Raw genomic sequence first — 26032 nt, 5'->3', positions numbered from 1 at the left:
ACGAGCACTCTATGACACGATGGTGCATTGACACAGGGCACACTATAACACGGTTACACAGAGTATGACATTTGTCTCTCTGAGTGCACAATGGCAATGGTGTTTTTGGTTGGTCTCCAGATGTCAAGAATTTACAGGCACGTGTATGATTCAGATCGTATTGCCTCTACGTGATCTTTTTTGTGTGATGCCTAGAAACTTGGAACATAAATAAATTGGTCTTGAAACACAGAATTGTAGACAACACGTACAATGTCTTGGCCTACGCCATGAACATTGAAAAAATGTAAGTATGATTTATCACATACCTATTGCTTGGTTACAAGAAATTTGTTTTATAAGTATCATAATCGTTTGGAAGAGGCAGCGTCCTGCACGGATGGTAGAACTGGCACAGGTTGTAATATTCAACAAATTTAACTGACCTGTTGTTACTGTAGTGCTGAACTGGATGGATCATTATGCAAAATGCCTTTGTGTCTAGGTAACAAAAAGAAAATGTAGATTAATATGCTCTGCAAAAACAGAAACACAAAAGTGTTTTTTCCGATGTTTTCTTTATGTGTTATATAAAAGAATCGTCCACAGGTGATAATGAATTGTTCAAATTTGGCACAATCAATTGTCAGTGACGGAGGTTTATCATGGTTCAGATGAAACAATCGAGTGTCAAGGGGAAGGCCATCTGTGTATCCGGGGTCGAAAAGTGTGTACACCTCGTCCGCCTTCAGGGAGTAGCGGTTGTTTGCATTGAAACCTGTCCTACACCTACAATCATGCAATACCTAGGGTAGGTTGCAGGCTTGCAGTGGGTATTTACCCGTAGACAGGTACAGGCATCAGCTGAACCAAGGGTGGTGGTGGGGATTGACAAACGAATATTGCGAAAGTCACAAAACACATTCTTTGTTTTCCAATAGGTTGTATCTGCGCTGGGTTCACAGAGACCTCGTATCCGTGATAAAGGTAAGATAACAACGACTACATGTAAATGTGACAAAGGATCTGCTTAATAGCCGTTGACTGCATATTTCATGATATTGTGGTGCGTCCGTGTGTGTTTTAGAGGAAGGTTCAGAATTGCGTTGATTTGAGGACTACTGAATGAGAGGAAGCTGGGTTTGAAGACCGTGATGTACGTGGTTTGTGTGATATTAACTGTATATTGACGTGCTTAATAAGCATTTGGGTTAGGAGTGGACGGCCTGTGGCTAAGGTGTAACTGGTGAGAGAGTATTGAATCATTTCAATATATTCATTATAGAATAGATGATGTTTTGGCTTTTCACCATACTAATATAACAAAAGTTGATGTCTTTGAAAATGGGCTGAAATGCTGTCAGTATTGACATTATACCCACTGAGAGGTAGTAGGCCAGTTGCTTTGTTGGTCAGTTGTTCCTCATGTTGGCTGTCAATCAGGGGTCCGGTACATGTCTCCCAGACAGGGGACCAGTGTACTGCTGTCAATCCTTGGTTCAGACAGTATGATGTGCTGTCAGTCCTTTTCTCACTCATGAGGATGTGCTGTCAGTCCTTGGCTCAGTGAGTGAGTGAGTTTAGTTTTACGCCGCACTCAGCAATATTCCAGCTATATGGCGGCGGTCTGTAAATAATCGAGTCTAGACCAGACAATCCAGTGATCAACAGCATGAGCATCGATCTGCGCAATTGGGAACCGATGACATGTGTCAGCCAAGTCAGCGAAACTGACCACCCGATCCCGTTAGTCGCCTCTTACGACAAGATAGTCGCTTTTTATGGCAAGCACATGGGTTGCTGAAGACCTATTCTACCCCGGATCTTCACGGGTCCCTTGGCTCAGTATGATGTGCTGTCAGTCCTTGGCTCAGACAGTATGATGTGCTGTCAGTCCTTGGCTCAGACAGTATGATGTGCTGTCAGTCCTTGGCTCAGACAGTATGATGTGCTGTCAGTCCTTGGCTCAGACAGTATGATGCTGTCAGTCCTTGGCTCAGACAGTATGATGTGCTGTCAGTCCTTGGCTCAGACAGTATGATGTGCTGTCAGTCCTTGGCTCAGACAGTATGATGTGCTTTCAGTCAGGCCTTCAATTGTAATGATGTGAGGAGTGAGCTCACTCAGTCAGGGAGCTTCCTCACTTGCAGTCAGGTGTATGATGTAACCTGTCGTTAAAGATACAGGTGCAACTGTCAGTGAATGTTGCTACCCCATTATTCGATCACATATTCATACACTATGAGCTGAAAAGAGGTGAATGGACTGAAATATTTAGACAATAACTAACGAGTGACGGGGAATGACAGATTTTCTTTCCCGAGCTATATTAATGATATTAACAGTTATAAATAATGAATATAACGAGGGAAAGGTATTCTGTCATTCCTCGTCACGAGGTGGCTATTGTTGTTCTGTTCTCTCAGTTGTTTGTGTAACTACCCACGAGTGATAACCAACGGGACAACCAACCAACACGACTTTACTGACAGAAGTTTCTTTCCTTGCTAAATCGATATATTAACAGTAATAAATAATGCATTTAACGATAGAAAGCTATTCGACAACTAATTACAATCATTGCAATTGTTTTTATTTCCCATATCAGGTTTCGATCTAATAAACGCTAAAATGAAAACAGCATTCTATATAAGGAAATCTGCGATGTGGGGAATTCCCATATTCCTACGCGTTGATTGGCTATTTTATTTTCTGAAACAGCCAATCAACTTTCACCGAAAGGTGTAACCTCCATAGGGACTTAAAGGAAATATATCTACCCTGTATCCTCTTGCCCATATTGGTAATAACAATATATTCGTCATGCATACTTCAAAGTGGAGCATTGGCAGCACAACTTCAATAATTAGTTATGATTTTCTGTTTGTTTCCAGCTTTTCCTGTTGAAAGATGTCACTCTCTACGTTCGTCCTTCTGACCACATTTGTCAGTTGTTGCCATGGGGCCAAGATTCTTCTTATGCCAACTCCATTAACAAGCCACTGCCTGGAAATTATGTCCATTGGGCAAGCTCTTCTGAAACGAGGCCATGACGTTACCTTGTTTGCCGTCCTCTCTGATTCCAAATCCTGTATCGGAAAGTTTGATATGGAGACTTTCAAGGAGAAATTCACTCTTATTGTTCCTGATCTGGACCCATCGATACAGAAGGCACATGATGATGTGATGACAACTGTAGGCAAACTCATTTTTAATCGAGGTAGGAATGTGGGAAATGTTTTTGAACTTTTGAAACCAATGATCCATAATCACTGCAGTGCTGCAATGAAAGATAGGGTTGTTTTAGAAAGGTTGAAAAAGGACAATTATGACATTGCATTGATAGATCGAATGCCTGGTTCTGAATGTCTGTTTGCAATCGCCGCCTATCTTGGGGTTCCAACAGCTGCTGTGTTCTCCTACCTTGACCCCAGAGACACTGGAATGCCTCTACAAAGTAACACATTACCTCACTTGATGTCTAGTTTCACCAATGACATGACATTCCCTGAAAGATTCCTCAACACATTATCCTTCTTCGCCAGTCGTATCATGTACAAAGTGTTTTTAACATCTGCAGACTACTCCATGTTGGATGAAAAACTGGAAGGTGTCGACGCCAACAATCTGGTAACAAAGTCTTTGCTTTTATAGAAAACTCTGACTATATCATTGACTACCCCAAAGCTGTGTTTCCGAATTTTGTTCAGTGTGGTGGTCTGACAGCAAGCCCAGCAAATCCACTTTCAGCTGAGATGAAGAAGTACATGGATGCGGCAACAGACGGTGTTGTACTTGTGACCTTTGGAAGCATGATAAAAGGGTTTCCGTCGTCACTGATTGAAAAGCTGATGTCTGCCTTTGGTCGACTAAAGTACCAAGTCCTGTTCAAGCAGGATAAAGAGGAAATCCACGGCAACATCAAAAGCATGAAGTGGATACCACAAAATGATATCCTAGGTCACCCCAACACGAAAGTGTTTATTTCTCATTGTGGAAAGAATGGATTTTGGGAGGCAGTGTATCACGGAGTTCCTATCATTTGTATGCCAATCCATGCAGAAACATTCACCACAGCCATAAAAGTAAAGAAATACAACATCGGATCTAGAATCGAAATCTTTGATGACAGTGTTGATGATCTATTTGAAAAGATAAGGCAGGTGCTTGAGAGCACAGTTATCCGCCAGAACATGAAGAGGATGTCAAGCCTCCTACGTGATAGACCAGAAAAGCCTGCTGATCGTGCAGCATCTGCTGTAGAACATGTTCTCAAATACGGAGGAGACCACATGCGGCCTCCCTCTGTTAGCTTTATTAGTTATATCTATGCTGATGTATGGGTTACTATTGCTGTTATTGTCAGTGTCATAACTACTGCTGTTGTATGGATCTGTCGGAAGTGTTGTTGCAAGGGACAGACTGACAAGAAGCACAAAACTGAGTAAATGAAACCCTGAGTGTTGTATATGGGTGGATATTCCTACTTATGTGAAGTTGAGATCATTTGATGGCTGGCTGATCGTGATTAGTAGACTCCCATGTTAGTGATAAGTTGATGTGATATATCAGGTATAATAACAGGATAGTTTAGAATGTGACCCTCCTGAGAAAACAAAATACTATTGACAAATGTCACCATTGCGTATGTGTTTTCTGAATTATTTAAACTATTACCTTAAGTATTGACGGGTTTTATAAGAGGTAGAAAACGGTATCTTTTATGTAAGTTACATAGTTCGTTTGGCTCAAAAGCGGACCGATGAATTGCAATCTAACTCGAAAACTACTAAACATATAATACTCAATGAAACACTGATCATAATCAAAACATCAGACCAACACTGTGATATTTTTTCAGAATTTCTGTCATAAAAATAAAAAAGTTGCCTTACAAACTATCATTAAAATTTTAAAAAGTTCGCTATTTGTTACAAGGGAGGACTGCAAAGGGAGGAACAGCCAGTTATACGCGGAGCACGTGCACAAGTGCCGACGAAGTTATTGAATCATTTACCTGTGCTGTCTCCATCCTTTATCGCACACCTGGCTGTTCCTCTCTTTGCACCCCTCCCTCGTAACAAATAGTGAACTTTGTCAAAATTTTAATGATAGTTTGTTAAGCAACTTTTCTATTTTTAGGACATAAATTCTGCAAAAAATGCACAGGGTTGGTCTGATGTTTTGATTATGATCAGTGCTTCATTGAGTAAATTATGTTTAGTAGTTTTCGAGTTAGATTGCAATTCATCGGTCCGACTTTGAGCCAAACGGACTATACGTTGCAAGCTGCCGACATCTGCAAATCCGATAGTGTTGTGTCATTTCCCATAAATATGACGCTGATGTTCTGTCTTGGCAATAGGAAATAGGCTTCGATTGCTTTAATGTCGTTTTGTTATTCTGACATGTGGGCTATCGAGATATTTATTGAAGTTTAATTTCGACTTTCCCATATGGGATTTTGGGTTAGGTTTGAACTGTAATAGCTTTGGTTTCTACAAGGCGAAAAAATGGATTGGGTGGTCAGGCTGAGTGGGTTGCAAATGTCATCGTACTCTAATGGCACAGGACGATGCTCCTGGTATCGATCACCTGTTTGTTTTGTCCAGTACCCGATTTTGACTCGGTTATCTACAGCCCGCCGTCATACAAGCTTGATTTAGGCTCAGGATAGCGTTGAACATTAAGTGACTAGAAGGCTTCAAAAATTGTTGTAGGGCAGAGTCTACAAGATACTTAATGTGGCAATCCGCTTTACTGGCTACAACATGTCATAAGTCAATAAATGTGCCCATGTTATGTGGAATCTTTATCTATTCTAGCAGTGTTGTATATATTTCAGCTTGTTACATTGAAACGTCGCATTTGTGAGCTCACTACCTCCACCCTCAATGTGTGGGCAAAACTTTGTACATTGCTAACCGGTGTCTGTCAATACATTCACCTGACTGCATTGACATCTTTTGTTATGAACATTTTAAGCATATTGTTCCAATAGGATCCAACTGTGTGAAATTGTCTATGTCAGTGGTTTTCTCATTTTAATTCGCCAGATACACAACCCCTAACACATGTACAGCCACGATATTTTCTTCAGTGGACAATTGTTAGCAACTATTTAAAAGTTTGCTTTCAATATAAGAATTTGGTATATGTTTTGGAATTGTATCACTTTTAAACCAGCTATTAAACCTTTATTTTCTGTAATGCCTCAATTTTATCATGCTTCGCAATGATATGTTAAACGTTCCTCTATGAAGAAAGTGCATTGGAGAAATCAACATTGAAACACCAAAGGATTTAGTCATAATGATCTGGATTTACAGTGATTACATTTATGTATTTCTTTTCTGTAATGTTCGCCTTGAACCATAATGCTGTTTCAGACATTGTTATTGAGAATTTAAAGATTGTAAATTTTTTACTTTTTTTCACTCATTACTCAGGTATTAAATGTGAATATTAGCAGAACATAACTCCAGATTCAAAGACAGGTGAACAGTTAGTATTTTGTCAAGTCACCATGGGCAGCAATGCAGGCTTCAATGCGGCGGGGCATACTACTGATCAAAGAAGTTAGAAAGTCGTGGTCCATGCTGTCCCAATATCGGACCACCTCTTCTTTCATTTCAGCAATATTTGTCAGATTTTTCTCATTGACACTTTCCTTCATCAGTCCCCAAACATTTTCTATTGGATTTAGGTCAGGGCTATAGCTTGGCGAATCTAATAATGTCATATTTTGGGTCCGAAACCAGGCCTGTGAATGCTTTGAACAATGTTTTGGGTCGTTGTCCTGCTGGAAAATCCAAACATTTCCATAGAACACGTGAGCAGATGGAAGTAAATGTCCCTCGAGAATATCTGTGTACCGCTCACTGTTCATATTCCCTTCAAATACACAGAGGGGTGTTGCCCCTAACACAGATATGCCACCCCACACGTTAAATTTCGGACTGTACTTTGGGCGCTGATACAAAGATTTTTCAGTTTGTTTGTTGCAGAATTTCAGTGTATTAGGAAACAGCCACACAGAACTTTCATCTGAGAAAATCACATTGTCCCAGTTAAAATTTCAATGCTGTAAGCACCAGTTCAACAACCTTCGCTCCTTTTGTTCAGGTTTCATGATGGGTGATGGAATTCCTCGACTTTTCTGCCAACCCATTGCATGCATCTCAGTTCTAATTGTCTCCTTACAGACAGCCACAGTTCCTCTATCAATCATATCCAGCCTTAAGTTTTCTAAACTCCTTCGTTTGTTTTTAGAAACAAGAATACCAAGCCGCCTCCTGTGACCGATAGTCAATTTTCTGGGCCTACCTGCGCCTCCCTGGTGCTCAATGCCATATCCATTTGCAATATTTTTCAAAACACGATAAATTGTGGACAAAGGGATGCCTGTTCTACTTGAAATCACTTTAGCTGATCTGATGTCCTTGTTATAATACTCTAAAATCAACTTCCTCTTCTCTAAATCATCCATACTGAGGATCACTGAAAATGTCGCCTGCTAGCAAGTAAACAAAGGGGGATAACTCTTCACAAAATACTAGAAAAGGATTAACGGAGTTGTCTCTCTTGAATGAAACCAAACACTTGATAGCTGGTTAAGGTTGTTTATACTAGAAATCCAATTAAACATATTCCTAAAATTCTCAATAATTCTGGTCATACTATAACAACAACTCGTGTTAGGAAAGTAGATTTGTTTAACAACTGACTCAAGCTCGGTTAAATTCGTATTATGTCCGCTTCAAGTGCAAAGCGAATGCAGGATAAAAAGCTCCCCGAGAACATTTATGTTTCAGTCCTCGAGGAGGACAAAGTATTCTCAAGTATTATGAACTTAAAGAGAGTTTCAGAGAGTTGAATACTGCTGTTTTTCGTATATATTTTGTAAATAGTCACCGTTATGATAGAACGGTAGAACTGCCACTAGAATTTAATACAGTTAAACAGTTTGACCATATTTTATATTTTAAAGCAATAAATGGGTAGTTTCAATATATCTACGCAATTTTCACACTATAAACATTCAGAAAAATAGAAATGCTGTTTATCACATTCATTTTGACTTTGTAGACAGTCAAGTCATATGTTTAATAATCATTTGGCAACGTACAGCGTTATGAAGAACGGTAGAACTGACACTGGTGATAATAAAGTTAAACAATTTGAACATATTTTATATTTTGGCACTGAATTTTATGTCAATATATCTAACATACAAGAGTTGACAAACACACACACACACACAGTGGCATGAAAAGAAATATAGTTGAGTTACCCAGTGACGAGAGGTATAAGTTGTGTAATATTTCAGACGCTTTCAAAAGCTACATATAGTAAATATATAGCAACAATTCCCTGGAACCATGCCGACGGGCAATCCGACTCTTGTTCTGTCACACCGGCGGTATTCAAATCCCCCTTAAGTACTACCTGTACAAACAGTGTGTAGCTCACTACCCCTTCTCCACCCTCAATAATCAAGGTCAGTAAGTGTGTACACCACGTCGTCTGCCGCCTCAAGGGTGGAAGGACGGTTTGTATGTAAGCCAGTGCTACATCTACAATCAGGCAATACCTACAGTATGGAAGATTACAGACCTTCAACTGCAGTTGATTGATACCCATACACACGTAGAAGCATCAGCTGAACTTGGAGTGGTGGTGCCGATTTCCGAACGATTATTGCGAAAATCACAAAACACGTTCCTTCTATTCCAGTAGGTTGCATCTGCGCTGGGTTCATAGAGACGTCGTGCCCGTGATAAAAGTAAGATATCAACGGCTACATCCAAATGTAACAAACATTTGCTTAATGACCGTTGACAGTTTTTCAAATGGCTTGCGTTCGTACGTTTTGTAGAGTGACTGTCAGAATAGCGTGAGGTTGGGGCTACTGACTGAGATAACAAAATCACAAAACACATTCCTTCTTTTCTTGTAGCTTATCACAGAACACGTATCCGTGATACAGGTTTGATAACAACGACTTTATCTTAATGTAAAACAAAATATCTGCTTAATTACAGTTGACAGTATATTTCATACGGTGCGCTCATGTGTGTTGGAAAGTGAGGGTCAGAATAGCGAGAGGCGAGGTTTACTGGTGAAATGGTTTACTGGGTTTGAAGGCCATGATGTACATTTTTTTGTGACCAAGAAGGATAGTATATGTATACTAGCAACATAAAGAAACTGTGCACAGAGAAAATGCCTTCATAATTGGAATACAATACAGCAAAGATGAAATGATGTAGACACTTTATAAGCTGAAGTATCGGACCACAAGAAATTGTCAAAAGAACATGAACAATATCCGTAACGATGACGTCGGATGTTCAAAATCGAGTAGGGGGTCACACGACGAAGTCACAAAGTCAATAACAGGTATGACCACCTTGTGCGTGAAGCACAGCAGTGCATCGACGACGCATAGAGGCTAGCAAATGAGCATTGAAGGCCTGGGGAATGGTCTGGGGCGTGGTCACTGCTGCCTGGAACCCGAATCCACCTGTCCTGTCTTGGCGTCGTTACGTCGGGAACGCCCAGAACGTGGGTGGTCGGTGACGTCATTACTGTTTCGATAACGCCTGACCCATGCAGATATCGTGTTACGATGGCATTGGAAATGTGCTGCCAGCTGTTGTTGGCTCATTTCTGCTCGAACCATTCCAATGGCTTCATGACGTTGAGCAGATGTTAATCTTGGCACGATGTGTATGTGACTTCTTATGTGGATGTGTGAACGTTTGAATGACCAAAGATCAAGCTTTCGACAGTGACAGCAATTTCAGAGTATATTTATATTTTCTGTGTGCACAGTTTCTATATGTGGCCAGTATATATTAACCCCTTTGACGTCCTGTGGTTAAGGTGTAACTGGTGAGACAGTATTGAATGAATACATTGAATTATAGAATACATGATGTAGGTTGACTTTTCCTCAGACTAATATGACAAAAGTTGATGTGCCTGAAATGCCATCAGTATTCACATTATACCCACAAAAAGGTAGTAGCCAGCTGCTTTGTTAGTCAGTTGTTCCTCATGTTGGCTGTCAAGTCAGGGCCCAATATGTTAGGTGTGTTAGTTCTTTGCACATTATGTTGGTTCTCAGTTAGTTGCTCAATATGTTGGCTCTCAGTCAGGGGCTCAGTATGTTGGTTCTCAGTCAGGGCTCAGTATGTTGGTTCTCAGTCAGGGGCACAGTATGTTGGTTCTCAGTCAGGGCTCAGTATGTTGGTTCTCAGTCAGGGGCTCAGTATGTTGGTTCTCAGTCAGGGCTCAGTATGTTGGTTCTCAGTCAGAGGGTCATTATGTTGGTTCTCAGTCAGGGGCTCAGTATGTTGGTTCTCAGTCAGGGCTCAGTATGTTGGTGGGGCGATGGGGTAGTCTAGTGGTTAAAGCGTTGGCTCGTCACGCCGAAGACCCGGGTTCGAATCCCCACATGGGTACAATGAGTGAAGCCCATTTCTGGTGTCTCCCGCCGCGATATTGCTGGAATATTGCTCAAAGCGGCGTAAAACCAAACTCAGGCAGTCAGTCAGTCAGTCAGTATGTTGGTTCTCAGTCAGAGGTCATTATGTTGGTTCTCAGTCAGAGGGTCATTATGTTGGTTCTCAGTCAGAGGGTCATTATGTTGGTTCTCAGTCAGAGGGTCATTATGTTGGTTCTCAGTCAGGGGCTCGGTATGTTGGCTCTCAGTCGGCTCAGTATGTTGGTTCTCGCTCAGGGGTTCAGTATGTTGGTTCTCTGTCAGGGGTTCAGTATGTTGGTTCTCAGTCAGGGGCTCAGTATGTTGCTTTTCTGTCAGGGGTTCATTATGTTGGTTCTCAGTCAGGGGGTGAGTATGTTTTGTTCTCAGTCAAGTCAATTCATGTGAAGTTTATTGTATTCAAGGCCCCCGGCCCATATATAAGGGGTTACGTACATATATACATAAATATAATGCTTAATACAATGACAGTTATGAAATTACTTAGATAACCAATCATTTCTCAAGACAACAGCATGTTTTACAAATAGAGAAAGGCTACGGATAACAGTTTCATTTCTGGAAGTGAGAATCGAGACAAAGGCTATTGTTGGGTATTTTGATAGATAATTACTTGAAATATATTTTCTTCTAAGACCATCATAATATGGACATACAAATATAAATGAATTTCATCTTCAATAGATGAAGTGCATAATGGACAAATTCTCATATTTCTTTCTATAGACAATCTTCTAACTTTATTAATACTTAAATCTAACAGACCTAGTCTTAGCTGAACAAATGTGCGTCTGATATTTCTTGATATAATAAGCATAATCGGTTGAATTTGTGAATCAAACAGTTTGAAAAATATGTTTGGAGTGAAGATACCTATATTCTGAGAAACAGGCATAACATTTATGAAAGCCTTCTTGCACGTGATTGCAAATCAAGAACACTTTTTAAAAATTCATCTTGTGAGAAAACATAAGACCAAGGTAAGTATAGTGATTAGCAATAGTCAGTAACTTGCCACTGAAAAAACATTTCTCTTTTGAAGCGACGGGACCACCTCTTCTGAAGATTACAATACTTGTTTTCTCGAAATTAACAGAGAGTTTCCAATCGTTTGTGTAACGTTCTAAGATATTGAGTTGAATTTGTAAGCCAGTAATAGTATCGGACGCCAGTCAGGGGTTCAGTATGTTGGTTCTCAGTCAGGGGCTCATTATGTTGGCTCTCAGTCAGGTGCGCAGTATTTTACATCTCAGTCAGGTGTGCAGTAGTTTGGATCTCAGTCAGGGACTCAGTATGCTGTTCTCAGTCAGGGGCTTAGTAAATTGGTCCTGAGTATGTTGTTTCTCAGTCGGATCCCAGTGTGTTGTCTTCCAGTCAGGGGCTCAGAAAGTCAGTTGCTCGTTGTGTTGACTCTCAGGACCTGAGTATGTTGTTTCTCAGTCACTGGCTCGTTGTGTCTGGGGCACAGCATGTTGGCTCAGTCGGTATGTTGGTTCTTAGTCAGTATAATGTGCTGTCAGTCAGACACTGTCAGTTGGGAGTTCAGGCAGTAGCAGTCTGGGGCAGTATGATGTGCTGTAGTATATCGCGCTTTCATTTTGGGATGGTCAGTTGCAGGAGGGGACTCAAACAAGATGATGTGCTGTCAGTCAGGGCCTTCATATGTCGGCGGTGTCAGTTGGAGGCTCTCTCAGTTAGGGAGAACACTCGGGAGTGGGCTCAGTAGGATGCACTGCCATGGACTCGGTATATTGGTTCACAGTTAGGTACTCATTATGCTAGCTCTCAGTCAGAGGCTCATTATGTTGGGTGTCAGGGGCGCAGTGTGTTTGCTCTCAGTCAGGGGATCACTATATTCGTTCTTAATATGTTGGTTCTCAATCTTGGGCCTAGTGTGTTGACTCCCAGTCAGTTGCTCATTATGTTGGTTCTCATTCGGGGGTTGAAAATGTTGCCTCTCAGTCAGGGGCACAATATGCCGGCTGTCATTCAGGGGTCTCTCTATGTTGGCTCTCAGTCAGGGGCTCAGTTTGTTCTCAGTCAAGGGGCACAGTCATTCTCTTCCCACAGAGGTTACTTGTCATATCTTCCTACGAACCTCTGTTCTAATACGGCCATATTTCCCGGTTCTCGTAAAATCCCCTAGCGGCAAAAGATCGCAACACGAATTATCTCCCTTCTTTCTATCCAATCAGAACACGTGTTACATCGACTTAGATTCAAGTTGACTAACACAAGCAAATGTGGGGCCACAAATATCCCCCATCTGCCTGGGACTTGTATCACTGATGTTACACACAAGACGTTTAATGGCTAGCTTGTCCGTTGTCAACGAGGGCGATGGCGACGCCACTGATCCGCCATAACATGACTGAGTTCTGTCTAGAAGAAACGTTTGCGCATCGCGCAGGGGAAGAAGTTTAGTTTTCTCGAAGCATACGGAAATTACCGGGGCCTTGCGAATGATCACTTTTGAAACAACGTCGCTGATTGCACAACTAAATCTGATTGCCTCCAATCACGAGTCTTGAACGCTCACACCATGAAAGGGCCGTATTAGAACAGAGGTAACGTAGGAAGATATGACAGGAGTAACCTCTGTGGGATGAGAATGGAGGCGCAGTATGTTGGCTCTCAGTATGTTGTCTCTCAGTCAGGGGCTCAGTATGTTGGTTATCAGTCAGACCTAGGCTTAGTAAGTTGGTTCTGATTATGTTGATTTTCAGTCGGGGACCCAGTGTGTTGGCTCCCAGCAAATGGTTCAGATTGTTTGTTCCAGTCAGTTTGCGTTGGCTCCCAGTCAGGACCTGAGTATGTTGTTACTCAGTCAGGGGCTCGTTGTGTTGGCTCTAAGTTGGGGGCACTGCATGTTGGCTCAATCGGTATGCTGGTTCTTAGCCAGTATAATGTGCTGTCAGTCAGACACTGTCAGATGGTCAGTCGGCAGCGGTCTTGGGCAGTATGATGTGCTGTAGTATATCCCTCTTTCACTTGGGATGGTCAGTTGCAGTGCCGGGCCCAAACAGGATGATGTGCTGTCAGTCAGGGCCTTCAAATGTCATAGTTGGGGCCTATGTCAGTTAGGGAGAAGACTCAGGAGTGGGCTCACTCAGTATGATGCGAGGTCATACGACCTGTCGTTTAAGGGACAGGTGGAACTGCCACTACGATCATACTTTGTCAGATACTGAGCTGACAAGAGGTGATTTTACTGAAATATCAATATAATCGTTTTGCCCACTTACAGTTTGGGGCATTGACAGCACAAGTTCAATAATTAGTAAATATTTTCTGTTTATGTTTTCAGGAGTTTCAGTTAAATATGTCACTCTCTACCTTCGTCCTTCTGACAACATTTGTAAGTTGTTGCCATGGGGCCAATATACTTCTTATGCCAACTCCAGCAACAAGCCACTCTCTGGAAATTATGTCCATTGGGCAAGCTCTTCTGAAACGAGGCCATGACGTTACCTTATTGGCCGTCCTCTCTGATACCAAATCTTGTATCGGAAGGTTAGATAAGGAGGCTTTCAAGGAGAAATTCAATCTTATTGTTCCTGATCTGGATCCATCGATACAGAAGGCACATGATGATATGATGGCAACTGCTGGCAAACTCATTTTTAATCGAGATGGTATGTGGAAATAGTTCTTGATTTTCTGAAGCCTATGATCCATAATCAGTGTAGTGCTGCAATGAAAGATAGGATTGTGTTAGAAAGGTTGAAAAAGGGCAATTATGACATTGCCTTGGTGGCTCGAATGCCTGGTTCTGAATGTCTGTTTGCAATCGCCGTCTATCTTGGTATTCCAACAGCTGCTGTTTGCTCCTACCTAGACCCCACCAACACTGGGATGCCTCTACAAAGTAACACATGTCCTCATATTACGTCTAGTTTCACCAATGACATGACATTCCCTGAAAGACTTCTCAACACATTATTCTTCTTCGCCTTTCCTGTTGTGTTCAAAGTGTTTTACCATCAGTGGACTACTCTGTATTGGATGAAAATCTGGAAGGTGTCGACGCCAACAATCTGGTAACGAAGTCTTTGCTTTTTATAGAAAACTCCGACTATATCATTGGCTACCCGAAAGATGTGTTTCCGAATTTTGTTCAGTGCGGTGATCTGACAGCAAGCCCAGCAAATCCACTTTTAGCTGAAAAACCGAGTGTTGAATATGGGTGGATATTCCTGCTTATGTGAAGTTGAAATCATTTGATTGCTGGCTGAAAAATAATGAAAATGAACCTGAAAATGATCATGATTAGTAGACTTCCATTACAGGAAGCAAAAAACTGAGTGAATGAAAAACTGTTGTATAGTGCTGCAGCGATTCACCTAGACCCCGATTCGATTCGATTTTCGATATTGGACCATGGATTCGATCATTTTCGATTCGATTCTTCATTTAAGTAAAAACGTCAGATTTCATTTAACTCTCATAGTTTATTACAAAAAACACATCTCACTGAAAGTTTATTTCCACGATTTGTAAATGATGTAACCTTTTTCAAAGAAATAAAATATGATGTTTAAACACAGAACAACACTTTTCACTTTCTTGTCCCCATGTCAAGGACCATAAACGTTAATAAAGTAAAACTTTCAAAAGTCAAGTGTGTAGAAATAATTTGAATAGATATTCAAATATCGAATCGAAATAGTGATAATGGTTATCGAAAATCGAAACTAAGGTGTCCGATTCGATTTTCGATTAATCGAACTGAATCGTTGCAGCCCTAGTTTTGTGTATGAGCTTATAAGTAGAATATTCCTACTTATGTGTAGCTGAGATCATTTGATGGCTGCCCGAATCATGACTATGAAACTGAAAGTGATCGTGATGAGTAGACAGTTGCAAATGTCATCGTACTCTAATGGCACGGGTCGATGCTCCTGGTATTGATCACCTGTCAAGAACCCGATTTGACTTGGCTATCAACAGTCGGCCGTCATAAAAGCTTGAGTGTGTTTAAGCATAGCGTTGAAGATTGATCGAGTTGAAGGCTCTTAAAATTGCTGTAGGGCTGTTGGGAATATACAAGATACTTCATGTTACAACCCGCTTTACAAACTATAATATGTCATAAGTCAATAAATGTGCCCATCTTATGTGAAATCTTTATCTATTCTAGCAGTGTTATATGTATTTCAGCTTTTGATATTAAAACGCCGCATTTGTGAGCTCCCTATCTCCACCCTCAATGTTGGGGTGAAAAACAGTGTACATTGCTATTCGGTGCCTGTGAATAGAGTCACCGGACTTTATCGGCATGTTTTGATTTGAACATTTTAAGCATATTGTTCCGATAGGAATTGTGTGTGCCAGTGGTTTTCTCAGTATAATTTGCCAGTTACACTGCCCTTAACTCATGTCCAGCCATGACAGCGTGAGGATATTTCTTCAGTCGACAGTTGTTGGGAGCTTTTAAAACGTTTGCTTTCAATATAAGAATTTCAGGTCTAATTTGTAATTATATCGCTATTAAACCGTTATTTTCTATAATGTCTCAATTTTGTCAGGCTTCGCAGGGGTATGTTAAATGGTCCTCTCTGTGAAGAAGGTGAATTGTTGAAATCAACGTTGAAACAACAAAGGTGATGATCGTCTTTTCGGTTTGTCTCCAGCTGTATAGAATTGACAGGACGTGTCTCATTCAGATCATAATCGGGTTATCAGTGATCTAATTTTTGCGTGTGTTGCTATATCATTAAGAAATAAAAAGGGTAGTTTCGGCAACATGTACAATTTTCTCACTTTGAACATTAGAAAAATCAATGCTGTCTATCACATTCATTTTCTTCTGTTTCAAGACACAAGTCATATGTATAATAATCAGTTGGCAGTGCACAGTTATGAACGGAAAGTAGAACTGACACAGGTGATAATAAACGTTAAACAATTTGAACATATTCTCTATTTTGCCACTGAATTTTATATAAATACATCTCTCTCACACACACACACACACACACACACACACACACACACACACACACACACACACACACACACACGTGTGTGTGTGTGTGTGTGTGTGTGTGTGTGTGTGTGTGTGAGTGAGTGTGTGAGAGAGAGAGGTGTATAGCAACAATTTCCTGGAACCATGCCGACGGGAACATCGACTCTTGTTTTGTCACACCGGCGGTTTTCAAATCCACGTTACTACCTGTAGCTGTCTACCCCTTCTCCACCCTCAAAAACCGAGGTCGATAAGTGTGTACACCACGTCGTCTGCCGCCTCAAGGACATTGTATTGAAACCTGTCCTACACTACAATCATGCAATACCCAGAGTAGGTTGCAGGCTTTTTAGTTGACTGATACACATACACTGGGATAGATATCAGCTGAACTAGGAGTGTAGTTGGAGATTATTCGAACGAATCAGGGAACTTACACAAAAGGCGTTCCTTGTTTTCCAATAGGTCATATCTGTGCTGGGTTCATAGAGACGTCGTACCAGTGATAGAGGTAAGAATTCAACGACTACATCTAAATGTAATAAACATTGGCTTAATGACCTTTCACAGTTTTTTCAAATGGCGTGTGGTACGATCGTGCGTTCGAAAGAGTGAGGATCAGAAAAGAGGGCTTGGACGGGTACTCGAATCCGGGTCGAGTACAGCTGGAATCGAGTCCTATTTCTAGGAATCAAGTACCCGGAAAAGGAGAGAACTCTGTAAAGACAAGGGCATGGGCTCAGTATGTTGGTTCCCAGTCATGGGCTCAGTATGTTGGTTCTCAGTCAGGGGCTCAGTATGTTGGATCCCAGTCATGGGCTCAGTATGTTGGTCAGAGGCTCCTTATGTTGGTTCTCAGTCAGGGCGTCAGGATGTTGGTTCCCAGTCATGGGCTCAGTATGTTGGTTCTCAGTCAGGGGCTCATTATGTTGGTTCTAAGTCAGGGGCTCAGTATATTGGTTCCCAGTCATGGGCTCAGTATGTTTGTTCTCAGTCAGAGGCTCATTATGTTGGTTCCCAGTCATGGGCTCAGTATGTTGGTTCCCAGTCATGGGCTCAGTATGTTTTGTTTCGCAGTCAGGGGCTCATTATGTTGGTTCTCAGTCATGGTCTCAGTATGTTGGTTCCCAGTCAGGGGCTCATCATGTTGGTTCCCCGCCATGGGCTCATTATGTTGGTTCTCAGTCATGGGCTCAGTATGTTGGTTCTCAGTCAGGGGCTCATCATGTTGGTTCTCAGTCATGGTCTCAGTATGTTGGTTCCCAGTCATGGGCTCAGTATGTTGGATCCCAGTCATGGGCTCAGTATGTTGGTTCCCAGTCAGGGGCTCATCATGTTGGTTCCCCGTCATGGGTTCAATATGTTGGTTCTCAGTCAGGGGGTCAGGATGTTGGTTCCCAGTCAAGGGCTCATTATGTTGGTTCTCAGTCAGGGGCTCAGTATGTTGGTTCTCAGTCAGGGGCTCAGTATGTTGGTTCTCAGTCAGGGGCTCAGTATGTTGTTTCCCAGTCATGGGCTCTTTATGTTGCTTCTCAGTCAGGGGCTCAGTATGTTTGTTCTCAGTCAGGGGCTCATTATGTCTGTTCTCAGTCAGGGGCTCAGTATGTTGTTTCCCAGTCAGGGGCTCAGTATGTTGGTTCTCAGTCATGGCCTCATTATGTCTGTTCTCAGTCATGGGCTCAGTATGTTGGTTCCCAGTCATGGGCTCTTTATGTTGCTGCTCAGTCAGGGGCTCAGTATGTTGTTTCCCAGTCATGGGCTCTTTATGTCTGTTCTCAGTCAGGGGCTCAGTATGTTGGTTCTCAGTCATGGGCTCATTATGTCTGTTCTCAGTCAGGGGCTCAGTATGTTGTTTCCCAGTCATGGGCTCTTTATGTTGGTTCTCAGTCAGGGGCTCAGTATGTTTGTTCTCAGTCATGGGCTCATTATGTCTGTTCTCAGTCAGGGGCTCAGTATGTTGGTTCCCAGTCAGGGGCTCAGTATGTTGGTTCTCAGTCAGGGGCTCAGTATGTTGTTTCCCAGTCATGGGCTCTTTATGTTGCTTCTCAGTCAGGGGCTCAGTATGTTGGTTCTCAGTCATGGGCTCATTATGTCTGTTCTCAGTCAGGGGCTCAGTATGTTGGTTCCCAGTCATGGGCTCTTTATGTTGGTTCTCAGTCAGGGGCTCAGTATGTTGGTTCTCAGTCAGGGGCTCAGTGTGTTGGTTCTCAGTCATGGGCTGATTATGTTCTTTCTCAGTCAGGGACACATTATTTTGGCTCTCCGCCTGTTGGTTCTCAGTCGGGGACTGAGTGTGTTGGCCAGTATAATGCGCTGTCAGTCAGATAGTCTGGGGCTCAGACATGATGATGTGCTGCCAGTCAGGGTCTTTATATGTGGATGGTGACAGTTGGGGGCTCACTCAGTATGATGGACTGCCATCCGACCTGTCGTTTAAGGGGTAGGTGTAGCCGTCACTACATGTTGTTACCCCACTGATCATTGATTCGATCATACTTTTTCACATACTGAGCTGACAAGAGGTGATTTCACTGAAATATCAACACAATTCTTTTGCCCACTTACAGTTTGGGACATTTCCAGCACAACTTCAATGATAAGTAATGATTTTCTGTTTATGTTTCAGGAGTTTCAATTGAAAGATGTCACTCTCTACGTTCCTCCTTCTGACCACATTTGTCAGTTGTTGCCATGGGGCCAAGATTCTTCTTATGCCAACTCCAACAACAAGCCACTGCCTGGAAATTATGTCCATTGGGCAAGCTCTTCTGAAACGAGGCCATGACGTTACCCTGTTTGCTGTCCTCTCTGATCCCAAATCCTGTATCGGTAGGTTTGATACGGAGGCTTTCAAGGAGCAGTTCACTCTTATTGTTCCTGATCTGGATCCATCGATGCAGAAGGCACATGATGATATTATGGCAACTGCAGGCAAAATCATCTTTAATCGAGATTATAAGTGGAAAATGTTTTTGAACATTATGAAGCCTATGATCCATAATCACTGCAGTGCTGCAATGAAAGATAGGGTTGTTTTAGAAAGGTTGAAAAAGGACAAATATGACATTGCTTTGGTGGCTCGAATGCCTGGTTCTGAATGTCTGTTTGCAATCGCCGCCTATCTTGGGGTTCCAACAGTTGCTGTGTACTCCTACCTTGACCCCAGAGACACTGGTATGCCTCTACAAAGTAACACAATTCCTCACATTACGTCTAGTTTCACCAATGATATGACATTCCCTGAAAGATTCCTCAACACATTATCCTCCTTCGTCACTCCTCTTGTGTTTAAAGTGTTTATACAATCTATAGACTACTCTGTCTTGGATAAAAAACTGGAAGGTGTCGACGGAAGTGATCTGGTGAAAAGGTCTTTGCTTTTTATAGAAAACTCCGACTATATAATTGACTACCCGAAAGCTGTGTTTCCGAATTTTGTTCAGTGTGGTGGTCTGACAGCAAGCCCAGCCAATCCACTTTCAGCTGAGATGAAGAGGTACATGGATGCGGCAACAGACGGTGTTGTACTTGTGACCTTTGGAAGCCTGATAAAAGGGTTTCCGTCGTCATTGATTGAAAAGCTGATGTCTGCCTTTGGTCGACTAAAGTACCAAGTTCTGTTCAAGCAGGATAAAGAGGAAATCCGCGGCAACATCAAAAGCATGAAGTGGATACAACAAAATGATATCCTAGGTCACCCCAACACGAAAGTGTTTATTTCTCATTGTGGAAAGAATGGATTTTGGGAGGCAGTGTATCACGGAGTTCCTATCATTTGTATGCCAATCCACGCAGAAACATTCACCACAGCCATAAAAGTAAAGAAATACAACATCGGATCTAGAATCGAAATTTTTGATGACAGTGTTGATGATCTGTTTGAAAAGATAAGGCAGGTACTTGAGAGCACAGTTATCCGCCAGAACATGAAGAGGATGTCAAGCCTCCTACGTGACAGACCAGAAAAGCCTGCTGATCGTGCAGCATCTGCTGTAGAACATGTTCTCAAATACGGAGGAGACCACATGCGGCCTCCCTCTGTTAGCTTTGTTAGTTATATCTATGCTGATGTATGGGTTACTATTGCTGTTATTGTCGGTGTTATTACTACTGCTGTTGTATGGATCTGTCGGAAGTGTTGTTGCAAGGGACAGACTGACAGGAAGCGCAAAACTGAGTGAATGAAAAACCGAGTGTTGTATATGGGTGGATATTCCTACTTATGTGAAGTTGAGATCATTTGATGGCTGGCTGAATCATAACTGTGAACCTGAAAATGATCATGATTAGTAGACTTCTATGATAAGTTGATATGATATATCGTATACAACAGGATAGTTTAGAATGTGACCCTCCTGAGAAAACAAACTGCTGTTGACAAATTTCACCATTGCGTATGTCTTTTCTGACTTATTTGAATTACATTGTATTACCTTAAGTATTGACAGTAGTTTTATAAGAAAATGGTTGTGCTTTATGTAAAGTTACGTCGCACGCTACCGACATCTATCCGCAAATCCGATGGTGTTGTGTCATTTCACGTAAAATATGACGCTGATGTTCTGTAATAGAAATTAGGCTATTGATGGAAGTGCAGTTATGATACTTTCGATTGCTTTGATATTGTTTTGTTATTCTGACATCAAGATGGTTATTTAAGCTCAATTTCGACTTTCCCATATGTGTTTTCGGGTTAGGTTGTAGCTTTGGTTTCTACAGGATTGGGTGGTCAGGCTGAGTGGATTTCAAATGTCATCATACTCTAATGGGACAGGGCGATGCTCCTTGTATTGATCACCTGTTTGTCTTGTCCATTACCAGATTTGACTCGGTTATCTACAGTCCGCCGTTATAAAAGTTTGAGTGTGACTTAGCATAGCGTTGAACATTAAGCATCCAGAAGGCTTCAAAAAATGTTGTAGGGCAGTGGGAAATCTCCAAGATATTTAATGTTGCAACCCACTTTACAGGCTATAACATGTCATAAGTCAATAAATGTGCCCATCTTATGCGGAATCTTTATCTATTCTAGCAGTGTTGTATACATTTCATCTTTTTATTTTAAATCGCCGCATTTGTGAGCTCCTTATCTCCACCCTCAATGTGGGGTGAAAAACAGTGTACATTGCTAACCGGTGCGTGTTCCGATAGGATCCAACTGTGTGAAATTGTGTATGTCAGTGATTTTCTCAGTATAATTTGCCAGTTACACAGCCCTTAACACATGTACAGTCACGCTAATCTTCAGTTTACAGTTGTCAGCAGCTTTAAAAACGTTTGCGTTCAGTATAAGAATTTTATTTATATATTTTGGAATTACGTTACTATCAAACCGTTATTTCCTGTATTGTCTCCGTTTTGTCAGACTTCGCAGGAGTTTGTTAAATGTAGATCACTGTGAAGAAAGTGCATGGGTGAAATCAACACTGAAACACCAAAGTAGTCAGTCATAATAATCTGGATTTACTTTTATGTACTTAAGTGCTGCGATATTCGCCTTGATCCATAATGCTGTTTAAGACATTGTTAGGGACGTCGATTTGTTTAACTACTGACTCAGGCTCGGTTAAATTAGTATTATGTCTGCGTCAAGTGCAAAGCGAATGCAGGATAAACTGCTCCCCGAGAACATATATTATTCTCTCTAGGAGGACAAAGTATTTGCATGTATTATGAACTTAAATACTTTAAGTCTCAAAGTTTTGATGCTGCTCTTTTTCGTATAGATTTTGTAAATGGTCACCACTCAATCGTCTTTTTGGTTGGTCTCTTGTTGTATAGAATTGATTGGACGTGAGTCATTCCGATCGTAATCGGGTTATCAGTGATTTAATCTTTGCGTGTGTTGCAATAAAATGGGTAGCTTCGACTACGTGTACAATGTTCTCGCTTTAAACATTAAAAAATATAAGTGCTATTTATCACATTCATCTTCTTCTGCCTCAAGACACAAGTCATATGTTTAATAAGTATTACAATCATTTGGCAACACGGATGGTAAAACGGACACAGGTAAAAATTAACGTTCCTTATTGTCTGTATGATAAAGTTAAACTATTGTTAATTATAATGTACAAGGTGTCATTAATAAAGAGTCAAATGATATATAGCACATGTAAAGAAAAGTTGACAAACGTGACACATCTTGACAAAACGTTCAAACAGCACGAGCAACATCAGTTGTAAAGAACAATACCCCCAAATTGAAACTGGGAGAAATGAAGCACTTGGTCATTCAATATCTCCTCGCGCGTCCTAGACACAAGTGCATATTGTTCTTATGCAAGAAAGCTTGCGGAATCGCATTCCATTCCTCTACTAGAGCTCTGCGGAGACCTGTGAGATCCACTGGTGCTGAGTGACGTGTGTACACAAGTCGACCGAGTTCATCCAAGGCATGCTCAACTGTGTTGAGATCTAACGAGCATGCTCGCCACTCAACCCGCCCTGCACCATGCTGCCTAAGGAATTCCGTAACAATCCTGGCCCTGTGAGACTCAGCGTTGTCTTCTTGCAGTAAAGAGGATCGACCATAATAGTCATGCACAGCTTGCAGGAATGGTACTGCTATAGGAGCCATAATCTCGTCCCGATAACGCTGTCCGGTAAGATTACTGTTGTGTATTTGAATCTTATACACAAGGCCGTGGCCGAACAGAATAATAAAATACCATGACTTCTACGTCGAGCGTTTACTCAGGAAGTGGGGGTTACAAGCAGGGGTCCCCAAGGGACGAAACTCTAATCAGCTTGCCGCTACCGTCACATAAGGCTGCAGGAGTTGTCTCCCATACATGTATCTGCCACACAAGCCCATACACTACAATTACCGTCGATCACGTGCAGTGGACTACGTCCAGTAGGAGTTATCCCTACCCAAACCATGACCGACTCCCCACCAAATCGGCTTTGCGTGGCCACAGTTGCATCTGTGATTCACTCTCCACTGCGACGATAAATCCTCTGCCGACCATCATGGAAAGACAAATTGAACCTGCTATCTTCTGTGAAGAGCACACGAGACCATTGACGTTGATTCCAGAATTGATTCCAGACGTTGATTGCCCTCCCCATCCCATGGATAGAGTGAGTTTAGTTTTGGGCCGCACTCAGCATTATCCCAGCTATATGGTGGCTGTCTGTAAATATCAGGTCTGGACCAGACAATCCAGTGATCAACAGCACGAATATCAATCAACGCACTTGGGATACGATGACATGTGTCAGCCAAGTCAGCGAGCCTGACCACCCGATCCCGTCCCATGGACCCCATGGATAGAGCGACTTGCACGTGCAAATCATTGACATGAAGTGGCAGGTGGATTTCCATATTGACAATTTGAAACAGAATGTATCGGACGTTAAAGAACGTAATAATGACATTTCAACGGCCTGATGGGTTTTTCCATATTGTTATGACAGTTTGTAAAACATTCAGTTGTATATATTTCCAACAAGAACGAGGATTTTACAACTATTAAAAAATAGTTGTAACAAAAAAAGAGCCTGACCTTTCATTAATGACGCCGAGTATATTACAAAGTGACTATGGTATCAAAATACCAATCACATTGGCACGTAGCGGAAACATCTGTCTTGTTTCTGTATCATATATGGTTTATTTTTATTTTGTAATTTACTGTCTACCAGGTCGCTTTTGTCACAGATGCATGAATACATTTCAGTGTGTAACAGTGGCCAGTTGAGTTACCCAGTGACGAGGTATGTGTTGTGTAATCTTTCAGGCGCTTTCAAAAGCTACATATAGTACATATATAGTAACAATTTCCTGGAACCATGCCCACGGGCACCCCGGATCGTGTTCTGTTACACCGGCGGTATTCAAATACTACCTGTACAAATAGCGTGTAGCTGTCTACCCCTTCTCCACTCTCAATAATCAAAGTGTGTTTGCTCTCCGTCGGCTTCGATGACAGCACGTGGAGCCGTACAACCTATGTAAACAAAGGATCGCTACGCAAATCGAAATATTGTTACATGTTTTTGGATATTTTCTCAGTGAAACTAAACCATTCTATTAAAGATGTTTAGTTAGATGTGTAGACTCGTCAAAACAAAAAGAGTGAAAGAAATCTGTACATTATATTGAATGGACATTGCAAGATGTGACGAATCGTCACATTTTTCTGGCCTGTGGCAGAGATACTATGCTGGCTGGCCGCATGGAACTCTGGGTAGGAGATTGCGCCGGAGTGTGACATGCATCGTGACGTCGGTTACCAAGGGGGCAGACGAGCAAGGCGTAGTGACGTCATTACAGTGTGACGTCATGCAAAAGTGTATTACAGAACAACATTCTTCCGCAACCTCTTTATGAAACCGGTTTCGGTTTTAAACCATAAAAATAACAAAAATAAGCTATTTTGTCAATTTAAAGCATGTAAGACGTGGGCAATAAATAAAATACCACACTCGTTCTCAAAACATACGAATTATACGAAACTCGTGACCTTCCTATGGTTTCTGACCTCGCTTTCGCCCGGTCAGATATCATAGGAAGGACACTCGTTTCGTATAATTCGTATGTAATGAGACCTCGTGTTGTATTCTCTATGTATTGAAGCCTGTGCTACACATACAATCAGGCAACACCTTGGGGAGGTTGCAGGCTTGCAGTTGACTGATACCATTACACTCGGATAAGCATCACCTGAACTTGGAGAAGTGGTGGCGATTTCCGAACGATTATTTCAAAAATCACAAAACACGTTCCTTGTTTTCCAGTAGGTCGTATTTGCGCTGGGTTCATAGAGACGCCGTATCCGTCATAAAGGTAAGAAAACAACGACTGCATATACATGTAATAAACATTGGCTTATTCAAATGGCTTGCGGTACGTTCGTGCGTTTTGTAGAGTGAGGGCCAGAAATGTGTAAGGTAGAGGCTACTGATTGAGATAACAAAATCAATAAAAACATTCCTTCTCTTCTAATAGCTTATCCGTGATACAAGTTTGATACAACGACTGCATCTTAATGGAAAACAAATATCTGCTTAATGACAGTTGACTATATTTCATATGGTTGTTGTGAGTTCGTGTGTGTTGTAGAGTGAGGGTCAGAATAGTGTGAGATGAGTTTGGGTTTAAGGGCATGTACATGTTTTTGTGACCAAGGAGGAAAGTATCTGTACATTAACTCCCTTGTCCCCAAATTTAGCATTCACATTATACCAACAGAAGCTGTTAGGTGTTTTAGTTATTGGCCAAGTGGCCCAGTATTTTGCTTCTCAGTCAGTCACAGTGTGGTGGCTTCCAGTCAGGGGCTCATTATGTTGGCTCCCAGTCGGGGGCTCATTATGTTGGCTCCCAGTCAGGGGCCCATTTTGTTGGCTCCCAGTCAGGGTCCATTTTGTTGGGGGTTAGTATGTTGGTTCTCAGTCAGGGGCTCAGTATGTTGGTTCTCAGTCAGGGGCTCAGTATGTTGGTTCTCAGTCAGGGGCACAGTATGTTTGTTCTCAGTCAGGGGCTCAGTATGTTTGTTCTCAGTCAGGGGCTCAGTATGTTTGTTCTCAGTCAGGGGCTCAGTATGTTTGTTCTCAGTCAGGGGCTCAGT

General features: G+C 41.8%; 2 protein-coding genes and 1 long non-coding RNA gene across 8 annotated transcripts in view; 2 read left to right on the top strand and 1 right to left on the bottom strand.

The window, feature by feature from the left end:
• LOC124272888 (UDP-glucuronosyltransferase 1A1-like) overlaps positions 1-22374 on the top strand; it is a 35865-nt gene extending 13491 nt beyond the window's left edge. The window contains exons 2-4 of one of the 5 annotated variants that reach the window (XM_046708112.1): positions 921-966; positions 8716-8764; positions 19084-22374. In XM_046708112.1, coding sequence (XP_046564068.1) covers positions 19100-20638 — 1539 coding nt within the window. In that variant the 5' untranslated portion in view covers positions 921-966; positions 8716-8764; positions 19084-19099 and the 3' untranslated portion in view covers positions 20639-22374. Of the gene's footprint in view, positions 1-717; positions 967-8715; positions 8765-12806; positions 12810-13796; positions 14636-16774; positions 16969-19083 lie in introns of those variants that run through there. The other 4 variants (XR_006897467.1, XM_046708113.1, XM_046708110.1 and 1 more) reach the window with 4 other exon arrangements.
• LOC124272889 lies at positions 707-3738 on the top strand. Of its 2 annotated transcripts, none has more exons than XM_046708115.1 (2): positions 707-790; positions 2874-3738. In XM_046708115.1, exon 2 carries the CDS (start codon positions 2890-2892, stop codon positions 3631-3633), a length of 744 nt encoding a protein of 247 aa, XP_046564071.1. In that variant the 5' UTR covers positions 707-790; positions 2874-2889; the 3' UTR covers positions 3634-3738. The 2 variants fall into 2 exon arrangements, with proteins under 2 accessions (XP_046564071.1, XP_046564070.1); XM_046708114.1 differs by lacking the exon at positions 707-790 and adding an exon at positions 983-1135.
• Positions 5358-21199, bottom strand: LOC124272893. Its single transcript, XR_006897471.1, has 3 exons — positions 21099-21199; positions 20753-20754; positions 5358-5394 (listed from the first exon to the last, which is right to left on the bottom strand). It is a non-coding gene; the product is annotated as an uncharacterized LOC124272893 (long non-coding RNA).
• Positions 22375-26032: the final 3658 nt, after the last annotated feature.

Source organism: Haliotis rubra, unplaced genomic scaffold (genome assembly GCF_003918875.1).
Source record: "Haliotis rubra isolate DU_JTF1 unplaced genomic scaffold, ASM391887v1 Scf174, whole genome shotgun sequence".
Taxonomy (NCBI): Eukaryota; Metazoa; Mollusca; class Gastropoda; order Lepetellida; family Haliotidae; genus Haliotis; species Haliotis rubra.
This window is presented reverse-complemented; position numbering and strand designations above follow the sequence as displayed.